The 12,477-nt window shown below is 40.1% G+C and overlaps 1 protein-coding gene across 1 annotated transcript; it reads left to right on the top strand.

Annotated features, from left to right (window-relative positions):
• The first annotated feature begins 1,093 nt into the window (after positions 1-1,093).
• Positions 1,094-1,889, top strand: LOC115886330 (rho GTPase-activating protein gacV-like). Its single transcript, XM_030905424.1, has one exon. It carries the CDS (start codon positions 1,149-1,151, stop codon positions 1,887-1,889), a length of 741 nt encoding a protein of 246 aa, XP_030761284.1. The 5' UTR covers positions 1,094-1,148.
• Positions 1,890-12,477: the final 10,588 nt, after the last annotated feature.

Below are 12,477 nucleotides of genomic sequence, written 5' to 3'. Positions count from 1 at the left end.
CAAATTATGCAAAATTCCAAGTGGAAAATTCCAAGCAACAAAACCCGTGCGTACTATGATGTGCGACCTATGAAATGCGACGTACGACTGATCGGACTGCCGACTGATTGTATACACCGTCCTTCGTCATCGTCTTTGCGTGTCGTTATTATTTTTCATCAAAAGAGTATTAGCTATTGGAAAATGGCCATGTTTCTTGAATAAAGTACTTCCTAGCGAATTTTTCTTGTTATCTTAAAACAAAGTAACTTGCACTTGGTTGAATGAAACATGCGCGAACATGCGGCGAGAATGGGCATCCCTTTTAACGAAGTTTGCCGAAGCTGCAAGGACCCGAACGAAAGGGGAAACAGTTCTGCATTTCCTGTGCCGCTGTCCGGCTTTGTGTAAAACTTCGTGTTTTTACTGTTGTCGGGGTAAGACGTGTGTTAGTTCTCGGTTCAACTTGAACATAACCGCAATCTTTGCAAGGGGCATAGCTCCATAACCGTAGTATAGTTTCGGGGGCACAGACCCATATGTTAGTGGTGTGATCAGTAGTGCGCAGGTGCTGACAGTGTGGGGCCCCACAGATTGGAGTACGCAGGCTCATCTGGTGGGTGAGTGCGCAGGGCAAGGACCAAAAGGCAGAGACCTCATTAAGATAAGTCAGTAGTTAAGTTAGGTTAGATAGTTATTAGGTAGCCCAACCTACATTAGTCGACGCGAGTGTGCGCAGTGGCGAATATCAGATATATCTGATATTCGCCTTTTTTATGCAAAAAACTTTACGTACATATACAATTTGTTGGTAGTGCGCAGTGTAGTGGCGAGTCTTAGGGCTCGCCTTTTTTACCAAATAAGTTTACATACTTGTAGAACGTAGTAGCGCAGGATACAATGGCCGACAGGGATGACTCTCAGGAGGGATCCAAGAGGCGTAGGGAAGGAAAGGTCATGGACATTGAGAGACTAGAAAAGGAGTTGAGAGAGTCCGGTGGAAATTTCCCCAGGAGAAGTAGCCTGCCGAGATCTCCAGTCAGGATGTTCAGGGTACGGAGGAGGAATTCTATACCCCTGAAGAACAAGAATCCCCGGAGCAAGCAGAAAAGAAAAGGAGATTATTGGAAACTAGCAAGGCAAAGATAGGGGTCATTTTCGCTAAGGCTATGGGGGAGGCTGAGGATATTCTTAGCAAATCCATCGAAGAAGCGGAGGAAAGTCAGAGGGGAGTCAATGAGGAGCTAACCATCGTTGGGGAGACGGAAGCAATGGGAACATCAGGAAGAGGTACTAGGCAGCAGGAGCAGCAGGAAGGACAACAACAGGAGGGGACAATGGTCAGTCAATCAGGAGAAGAGGAGGAGAAGGAAGACGAGGAAAGCGAGGAAGAGGAGCAGGAGGAGGAAGAGGAGACAGGGGTTAAGGGTTATGAAAACTGTTCTGGGTTTAATGTAAATGTTGAGTTCAATAAAGTTAAAACCTGTATCGCGAGCATCAGAGCGGCTACGACGAGGTACTCGGGATCTAAAATACAGTTTAATCGGGCTGAACAGACGGAAGTGTCCGATAGACTAAATGATCTATCAGACATCTTCACAGCGTTTGCTATCGCGCTAGGGGAGATTAAGGGTAAAGATAGAGGGGGGAAAATAAAGGGGAAGGCGAGCGTAGATAGGGAGGGGGATAAGTTGGAAGGCATATTTAGAATGTGGGCGAAAAGGACGGAAGATCGATTCTTAAGGTTAGAGAAATGTATTGTTGAGAATAGAGTTGTGAAGACACCACTGAGTTTAAATCAAGGGGGTAGCATGTCAATGGGAACAAATGAGATGATGACGGTTGAGACACCAGTTGAGATACCGAAGACAGCACCCATATTACAAACGAAAACTTCGCTCCCCGTTTAAGACCCCAGAGGTTCCAAGAAGAGAGGAAATTGTTGTGAAGGGGCAGGAGCCTAATACCAACGTCATGACGGCAGTCAAAGATAGGCTGTCGTCGGATATTGTGGGCAAGGATGGAGTGCAGGGTATTAGGAGGTATGCAGGGGGAACTTTAGTGGTGGAGTGTAGGGATGAGGAGCAGTGGACGAAAGTGGGTGAAAGATTGAAAGGGGATAGTAGGGTTAAAATAATTGAGAGGGGAATTAGGAGGCCAGAGATGGTAGTGCTGGGTATAGAGAGAGGATACAGTGACCAGGACTTTGTGGAGGGGCTAGTCAGGGAAAATGAGGACCCGATTGAAACCATGGGAACCAGGAGTTGAAAGATGTATTCAAGGTAGTGGCAAGGAGGAAGGGTAGAAGTGAATACAGGAGCATCTGGTGCTGGAGGTGGCACCAGACGTATTTAAACAGATTATGAGAAGAGGTAGTGTAACGTTTGATTTGGTTGTTCACAGAGTGGAAGAGAATGTGAACGTTACAGTGTGTAGAAGATGCTGCAAGTTCGGACACGTAGTTAAATTCTGCAAGGAAGTGGTAGCTTGCTACAAATGTGGGGTGATCGGACACGAAGGCAACGCATGTAGGGAAGGAATATTGGGATGCATCAACTGCAAAAGAGTAGGGGTCGCGGATGATATGCGAAGACATGAGGCAGTAGACAGAGAGTGCCCCGTATATGAAAGGAAAATCAGAGAATATTCGGAGAGGGTTGATTATGGGGAATGAGAGTACTACAGGTCAATTTGGGGAGGGGAAGGGAGGCAACGAATTTATTGGAGGTCAAGGCTAATGAGGGGGTCTACGATATGGTGATGATTCAGGAGACATGGGCTAAGGATAACGGGATCAGGGGTAGATGGGTAGTGGCTGGCGACTTTAACGCTAAGAACGAAGCTTGGGGGTAGCGTTACGGATGAGAGAGGTGGCGAGCTGGTGGAGGAAAGTCTGAGTGACCACAGACTGATTTCCTTCAACATTGAGGGATCAGTCACAGGAGCCTTGACATACAGAACAACTAGGGACATTAAGGGGAGCTGACTGGACCGGGATAAGAAAGGCGGTAAGGGAGTTACAGGTAGGGGCTTGGAACTTGCAATGTAAAACCGGAATCGAGGAAGCGGCTGAAAGCATTAACAAAGGATGTATGGGAATATGTAAAAAATTCGATTGGATAAATTCGTGATTAGAGATTCGGCGTGGCCGGTCTGATGCATATTCTTTCCCCGCTGATTTTTGGGTGAGTTGGTGGTGGGTTTCCTTGGGTGATTTCGCTCGATGGTGAGGGGTGGCCGAAGCCTTAGGGTATGTGGCCACGCAGTAATGCAACCTCTTCTTGTCCGGCTTTGTATAGGACCCGCAACCGTTTCCTCGGTGATTATAGCTTTGTAAATGGGAAAAGATGTTGCCGGGAAGAGCATAACGGAAGTCACCCGTTACCTTAATGCCACCGAACAGTAAAAGTCCAACTTTTCCATCCCTAGGATTGAGTCTCAGAGTGAGTGGTATCAAACGGCAATTCTGCTAATTGGAGTTCGACAAGCGGTAGCGATCACCACTTCAACCAACCCAACCAACCTGCTTTGAACATTAAATCGTGCTTTTCTCAGTTCAGAGAGAAATTGACTTACCTGCTTTTTCTCTCTCTTCGAATGTAGTTTTATTTTAATTTAGACCACATTTTATTTTCCAGATTTTTTCAACGGCTATGAAAAAAACTCAATTTACTTTTTTGTCATTTTCGGAGCATAAAATCGAAAAAATAGAATTACGTCTGCACCGGTCTTTTATGAAAATTTCCGTTGCAAACAAGTCGTTAATACGAAATCTCCATAACCGAATCATCGACACATTAACAACCGCCATCAGGTTCTGCGTCGGAAATTGCAGATTCCGCACCAAAGCCCTTCTTCCTTTCCTTACACCTCCCATTTCCACCTGCACCCTCGCCACCTTGGGCCAATTGGAGGTGTTTCAGCCCCGGGGCTCTTCTGGCAGACAAGCAATGTCCCCCTCTTGTTTTAACCCCCGTTGCCATGCCTCAACCGTTTCCTGGCAATCGAAAATTGGCGAAAGGAAATTATGCGAAAAATTACATTCGGTTTGCTATTGGATGGTGACTTTACCAAGGTGATTCTTATTGGTCGGTTTAAAATTAGTTTAAATTAAGGGACTAGACGAAAAACGCCAATATCTTGTGCAAAGAAGTGACGATTTTCGTAGTCTGGATTTGTAATAAAATAAAATGTTATACTTCTATTAAAACAATATTTTTTTTAAATTCTCTTTAATAGAATTACTGCAGGTATTTATTTTCAGATTGAATAAGAAGCTTGTATATAAACTTAATAAATAAGTAATATACCGTATTATCAATAAAAAATGGCCTCAAATTGGCTTTCTCCATGAAATGATATTCGCCATATATAGGGTCCGACAATAGTACGTCCGTCGGGCATCTGTAGCTCCTATAATAAAAAAAAACTTAAAAAAAAGGAATTTTGTTTGTGTACAAACATATGTATTAAGGTGTGTTTCAGAAAGATATTTTAACTTCCACAGGATGGCTCAAAAAAGTATATTAGTGGATCAGGATTTTGTTTTTAAATGGTACACATTCATTTTACATTTTTGGCTTCCTTTCTAATCACTTTACATAATCCTAAGATATTATTCAATATGTTTTGATAGTTTAACCCCCGGTGTTTTCAGGTACAGATAGCGCGTTATAATCCGCCAGATATATTTTATTTGATGGATAGCAGAAAAACGTGTATCTTCACCTATAGATAGCTATATCTATTAGATAAAATAACCTTATCCCTCAGTTATCTTATTTGGGACCTCAACTGCCAAATAGCGCTTTATTTGTCGGATAAAAATTTGAAGCATGAGCAAAGGCATGAGGAGATATTGATTTTATTTGACAAAATTGGCCTAACATAACCTAATACATTGTTACTATTGAAGATTTCGTTTATTCCAATAAATTCGATTTTAGATTATTTGGAAAAGACTTACCTATTCTGAGTAATGTAGACTATAACCATTTTAGAACGTAGAACCAATAAACACATTGAAACGGTGCAAAAAATTATTGTTGCTAGTGCCGGACTTTATAAGAAGTGTTACAAAATAAAGAGAGCCTCTCTTAGAGCATCAAAACGAAGAGAATGCATTAAGTCAGGATAATAGTGATAAAACAGCAATTTATAAATTATTTTATTTAAATCCTTTCAATTATAAACCATTACCTATACCTATTTAATAAAGTTCTAAAGTAGGTAAAAAATAAATAAAACTTTTTAAATCAAACTATTTATTTCATTTTTGATTTGCATATCTTAATTCATTAATATTATAATAGGAACCTTATAAAACCTGTTATTCAACTCACATTTGCTTTTATTTCTTTTGTGTTACAATTTTAGTTTAATTTCTTGTACAATGTACCTTATACGGTATGATTGAAGAAAAAACGGCGTCAGGTTAGGTTAGGTTAGGCTGGGAAATGACGATCGATGACATTTCCCATATAAATTTACATATGAAGTGACAGCAATCTTCATTTCATAGCCATCGCTGAAGCCGTTGTTTTCGATCATACGGTACATCTCTTCTCCATGCTGTTTTTTAAGTAACTCTCTACCTAAACCTTGCTAAAACACCTGTGTTGTGGTCCTTTGAATTCCAGTTAGTTCAACTTTCTTTAGACAAGATTTTACCTTTATTTTTTCTTTTTTTTTTTTGAAGTTCCATCACTTTGAGTTCTTAAAAATAAAAGTAATATGACAAAACTGGTTTTATTTCATTGTATTAGAACTGAAGGAAGAACAGAAATATGCAATAATATACAGGGGGTTCCATTTAAAAAAATAAAACTTTTATGTGCCACGACTTTATGACCGACCCTGTATAATAGATATTTAAAAATCCTATAACTTTTGTATTTAACTTTATGCGCTACCTTCTATATTTTACCTAATAATCGACTGTTTCCATACATAAAAGCGACCCAGTATATAATTTTTTTTTAAAATATATTATAATTGCTAGGAATGTTTTGAATTCAAAAATATACTGGGTATTTACTATAGTTGGTATGTACTTACTTTGCTATAAATCTTATAATCTTAAACCATACAGGGTGTTTGGTTTGGTTTAGTTTGCATTTTTGCTTAGAATTGAAGGAATAACCGAAATATGCAATAATATACAGGAGGTTCCATTTAAAAAAATAAAACTTTTATGTGCCACGAGTTTATGACCGACCCTGTATACTTGAATTTATTACTCGCTAATAGATATTTAAAAATCCTATAACTTTTGTATTTAACTTTATTTATTTTTGTATTTAACTTTATATAAATATTATAATCTTAAACCATACAGGGTGTTCAAAATTCGGGTGAACTTTTTTTTACTTGAAGTTGCTTATAAAAAAACAACAAAACATCCAGTATATAGAAACTTCCCCAAACACAAAATCATAAAAATTTCTCTGCGGAAATGCAGAACATTTTTCTTGTGTGTGTATGAACTTAGCCTAGTAGATATACTCTGTTTTTTTTCTCAGGTAAGATTTCGACAGACGATGACAGAAGAAAAGCAGATGACGTCCCATACCAATCTATTTATTTTACTAAAAAAAGTTTCTAATAATTTTTAAGTTATCTATGGATGGGTTTAAATATAAATCCGTCATGCGTCGTGTCTTGTTGTTTTTAACCAGTTTTATTTTAGGTTTTCCTGGTCTGTAGTAAGTAAAGTGATATTATTTTCCTCGATAGTAGTTATTTCTGCTTCTTCACTCCTTTGTATTTTTTGGGGTGGTTCATCACTCTACAAATTACAAAAAAATGTTACATCACGATTAATCAAAGTAAAGCAAATAAATTATTAAAATTATAAGTTTTGGACACATTTTGAATTTTTTAATACGACCACTTGAAATTCTAAAATTTTTGTAATTATTTGCATAAAAAAATCGCGATACCTATATTCTTATTCTATCTATAGTCACGCATGCATTATCTAAACAGGTGCATTAGGTAAATGTCTCTTACCTTCAAATATAGCAAATAAATGCTCTAATTTCCACTTTTTCAGAAACTCTTTTAAAGAATCCATATATTCTAAAATTTGTCCATAAAAAATGACAAATGCATGTTAATAACGATCACTAATTTGTTATATGATATGCGTTTAAAAAGCAAATTATGCAAAATTCCAAGTGGAAAATGCCAAGCAACAAAACCCGTACGTACTATGATGTGCTACCTATGAAATGCGACGTACGACTGATCGGACTGCAGACTGACTGTATATACCGTCCTTCGTCGTCGTCTTTGCGTGTCGTTATTATTTTTCATCAAAAGAGTATTTAGCTATTGGAAAATGGCCATGTTTCTTGAATAAAGTACTTCCTAGCGAATTTTTCTTGTTATCTTAAAACAAAGTAACTTGCACTTGGTTGAATGAAACATGCGCGAACATGCGGCGAGAATGGGCATCCCTTTTAACGAAGTTTGCCGAAGCTGCAAGGACCCGAACGAAAGGGAAACAGTTCTGCATTTCCTGTGCCGCTGTCCGGCTTTGTGTAAAAACTTCGTGTTTTACTGTTGTCGGGGTAAGACGTGTGTTAGTTCTCGGTTCAACTTGAACATAACCGCAATCTTTGCAAGGGGCATAGCTCCATAACCGTAGTATAGTTTCGGGGGCACAGACCCATATGTTAGTGGTGTGATCAGTAGTGCGCAGGTGCTGATAGTGTGGGGCCCCACAGATTGGAGTACGCAGGCTCATCTGGTGGGTGAGTGCGCAGGGCAAGGACCAAAAGGCAGAGACCTCATTAAGATAAGTCAGTAGTTAAGTTAGGTTAGATAGTTATTAGGTAGCCCAACCTACATTAGTCGACGCGAGTGTGCGCAGTGGCGAATATCAGATATATCTAATATTCGCCTTTTTTATGCAAAAAACTTTACGTATATATACAATTTGTTGGTAGTGCGCAGTGTAGTGGCGAGTCTTAGGGCTCGCCTTTTTTACCAAATAAGTTTACATACTTGTAGAACGTAGTAGCGCAGGATACAATGGCCGACAGGGATGACTCTCAGGAGGGATCCAAGAGGCGTAGGGAAGGAAAGGTCATGGACATTGAGAGACTAGAAAAGGAGTTGAGAGAGTCCGGTGGAAATTTCCCCAGGAGAAGTAGCCTGCCGAGATCTCCAGTCAGGATGTTCAGGGGTACGGAGGAGGAATTCTATACCCCTGAAGAACAAGAATCCCCGGAGCAAGCAGAAAAGAAAAGGAGATTATTGGAAACTAGCAAGGCAAAGATAGGGGTCATTTTCGCTAAGGCTATGGGGGAGGCTGAGGATATTCTTAGCAAATCCATCGAAGAAGCGGAGGAAAGTCAGAGGGGAGTCAATGAGGAGCTAACCATCGTTGGGGAGACGGAAGCAATGGGAACATCAGGAAGAGGTACTAGGCAGCAGGAGCAGCAGGAAGGACAACAACAGGAGGGGACAATGGTCAGTCAATCAGGAGAAGAGGAGGAGAAGGAAGACGAGGAAAGCGAGGAAGAGGAGCAGGAGGAGGAAGAGGAGACAGGGGTTAAGGGTTATGAAAACTGTTCTGGGTTTAATGTAAATGTTGAGTTCAATAAAGTTAAAACCTGTATCGCGAGCATCAGAGCGGCTACGACGAGGTACTCGGGATCTAAAATACAGTTTAATCGGGCTGAACAGACGGAAGTGTCCGATAGACTAAATGATCTATCAGACATCTTCACAGCGTTTGCTATCGCGCTAGGGGAGATTAAGGGTAAAGATAGAGGGGGGAAAATAAAGGGGAAGGCGAGCGTAGATAGGGAGGGGGATAAGTTGGAAGGCATATTTAGAATGTGGGCGAAAAGGACGGAAGATCGATTCTTAAGGTTAGAGAAATGTATTGTTGAGAATAGAGTTGTGAAGACACCACTGAGTTTAAATCAAGGGGGTAGCATGTCAATGGGAACAAATGAGATGATGACGGTTGAGACACCAGTTGAGATACCGAAGACAGCACCCATATTACAAACGAAAACTTACGCTCCCCGTTTAAGACCCCAGAGGTTCCAAGAAAGAGGGAAATTGTTGTGAAGGGGCAGGAGCCTAATACCAACGTCATGACGGCAGTCAAAGATAGGCTGTCGTCGGATATTGTGGGCAAGGATGGAGTGCAGGGTATTAGGAGGTATGCAGGGGGAACTTTAGTGGTGGAGTGTAGGGATGAGGAGCAGTGGACGAAAGTGGGTGAAAGATTGAAAGGGGATAGTAGGGTTAAAATAATTGAGAGGGGAATTAGGAGGCCAGAGATGGTAGTGCTGGGTATAGAGAGAGGATACAGTGACCAGGACTTTGTGGAGGGGCTAGTCAGGGAAAATGAGGACCCGATTGAAACCATGGGAACCAGGGAGTTGAAAGATGTATTCAAGGTAGTGGCAAGGAGGAAGGGTAGAAGTGAATACAGGGAGCATCTGGTGCTGGAGGTGGCACCAGACGTATTTAAACAGATTATGAGAAGAGGTAGTGTAACGTTTGATTTGGTTGTTCACAGAGTGGAAGAGAATGTGAACGTTACAGTGTGTAGAAGATGCTGCAAGTTCGGACACGTAGTTAAATTCTGCAAGGAAGTGGTAGCTTGCTACAAATGTGGGGTGATCGGACACGAAGGCAACGCATGTAGGGAAGGAATATTGGGATGCATCAACTGCAAAAGAGTAGGGGTCGCGGATGATATGCGAAGACATGAGGCAGTAGACAGAGAGTGCCCCGTATATGAAAGGAAAATCAGAGAATATTCGGAGAGGGTTGATTATGGGGAATGAGAGTACTACAGGTCAATTTGGGGAGGGGAAGGGAGGCAACGAATTTATTGGAGGTCAAGGCTAATGAGGGGGTCTACGATATGGTGATGATTCAGGAGACATGGGCTAAGGATAACGGGATCAGGGGTAGATGGGTAGTGGCTGGCGACTTTAACGCTAAGAACGAAGCTTGGGGGGGTAGCGTTACGGATGAGAGAGGTGGCGAGCTGGTGGAGGAAAGTCTGAGTGACCACAGACTGATTTCCTTCAACATTGAGGGATCAGTCACAGGAGCCTTGACATACAGAACAACTAGGGACATTAAGGGAGCTGACTGGACCGGGATAAGAAAGGCGGTAAGGGAGTTACAGGTAGGGGCTTGGAACTTGCAATGTAAAACCGGAATCGAGGAAGCGGCTGAAAGCATTAACAAAGGATGTATGGGAATATGTAAAAAATTCGATTGGATAAATTCGTGATTAGAGATTCGGCGTGGCCGGTCTGATGCATATTCTTTCCCCGCTGATTTTTGGTGAGTTGGAGGTGGTGGGTTTCCTTGGGTGATTTCGCTCGATGGTGAGGGGTGGCCGAAGCCTTAGGGTATGTGGCCACGCAGTAATGCAACCTCTTCTTGTCCGGCTTTGTATAGGACCCGCAACCGTTTCCTCGGTGATTATAGCTTTGTAAATGGGAAAAGATGTTGCCGGGAAGAGCATAACGGAAGTCACCCGTTACCTTAATGCCACCGAACAGTAAAAGTCCAACTTTTCCATCCCTAGGATTGAGTCTCAGAGTGAGTGGTATCAAAACGGCAATTCTGCTAATTGGAGTTCGACAAGCGGTAGCGATCACCACTTCAACCAACCCAACCAACCTGCTTTGAACATTAAATCGTGCTTTTCTCAGTTCAGAGAGAAATTGACTTACCTGCTTTTTTCTCTCTCTTCGAATGTAGTTTTATTTTAATTTAGACCACATTTTATTTTCCAGATTTTTTCAACGGCTATGAAAAAAAACTCAATTTACTTTTTTGTCATTTTCGGAGCATAAATCGAAAAAATAGAATTACGTCTGCACCGGTCTTTTATGAAAATTTCCGTTGCAAACAAGTCGTTAATACGAAATCTCCATAACCGAATCATCGACACATTAACAACCGCCATCAGGTTCTGCGTCGGAAATTGCAGATTCCGCACCAAAGCCCTTCTTCCTTTCCTTACACCTCCTCATTTCCTGCCCTCGCCGCCCGGGCCCAATTGGAGGTGTTTCAGCCCCAGGGCTCTTCTGGCGAATAAGCAATGTCCCCCTCTTGTTTTAACCCCGTTGCCTCAGCCGTTTTCCTGGCAATCGAAAATTGGCGAAAATTATGCGAAAAATTACATTCGGTTTGCTGTGGATGGTGACTTTACCAAGGTGATTCTTATTGGTCAGTTTAAAATTAGTTTAGAAATTAAGGGACTAGACGAAAACGCCAATATCTTGTGCAAAGAAGTGACGATTTTCGTAGTCTGGATTTGCAACAAATAAAATGTTATACTTCTATTAAACAATATTTTTTTTAATTCTCTTTAATAGAATTACTGCAGGTATTTATTTTCAGATTGAATAAGAAGCTTGTATATAAACTTAATAAATAAGTAATATACCATGGTAATAAAAAATGGCCTCAAATTGGCTTCTCCATGAAATGATATTCGCCATATATAGGGTCCGACAATAGTACACGTCCGTCGGGCATCTGTAGCTCCTATAATAAAAAAAACTTTTATATTTATTTATAAAAAAAAAAAAAGGAATTTTGTGTACAAACATAATATGTATTAAAGTGTGTTTCAGAAAGATATTTTAACTTCCACAGGATGGCTCAAAAAGTATATTAGTGGATCGGGATTTTGTTTTAAATGGTACACATTCATTTTACATTTTGGCTTCCTTTCAATCACTTTACATAATCCTAAGATATTCAATATGAACGATAGTTTAACCCCCGGTGTTTCAGGTACAGATAGCGCGTTATAATCCGCCATATTTTTATTTGATGGATAGCAGAAAAACGTATCTTCACCTATAAATAGCTATATCTATTAGATAAAATAACCTTATCCTCAGTTATCTTATTTGGGACTCAACTGCCAAATAGCGCTTTGTTGTCGGATAAAATTTGAAGCATGAGCAAAGGCATGAGGAGATATTGATTTTATTTGACAAGTGGCCTAACATAACCTAATACATTGTTACTATTGAAGATTTCGTTTATTCAATAAATTCGATTTTGGAATTATTTGGAAAGACTTACCTATTCTGAGTAATGTAGACTATAACCATTTAGAACGTAGAACAATAAACACATTGAAACGGTGCAAAATTGGTATTGCTAGTGCCGGACTTTATAAGAAGTGTTACAAAATAAAGAGAGCCTCAGAGCATCAAAACGAAGAGAATGCATTAAGTCCAGGATAATAGTGATAAAACAGCAATTTATATTATTTATTTAAAATCCTTTCAAGTATAAACCATTACCTGCCTATTTAATAAGTTCTAAAGTAGGTAAAAATAAATAAAACTTTTAAATCAAACTATTTATTTCATTTTTTGATTTGCATATCTTAATTCATTAATATTATAATAGGAACCTTATAAAACCTGTTATTCAACTCACATTTGCTTTATTTCTTTTATTATTTACAATTTTAGTTTAATTTCT

The sequence above is a fragment of the Sitophilus oryzae genome, unplaced genomic scaffold (genome assembly GCF_002938485.1).
Source record: "Sitophilus oryzae breed Bouriz unplaced genomic scaffold, Soryzae_2.0 scaffold_483_pilon_pilon, whole genome shotgun sequence".
NCBI classification, from domain to species: domain Eukaryota; kingdom Metazoa; phylum Arthropoda; class Insecta; order Coleoptera; family Curculionidae; genus Sitophilus; species Sitophilus oryzae.
This window is presented reverse-complemented; position numbering and strand designations above follow the sequence as displayed.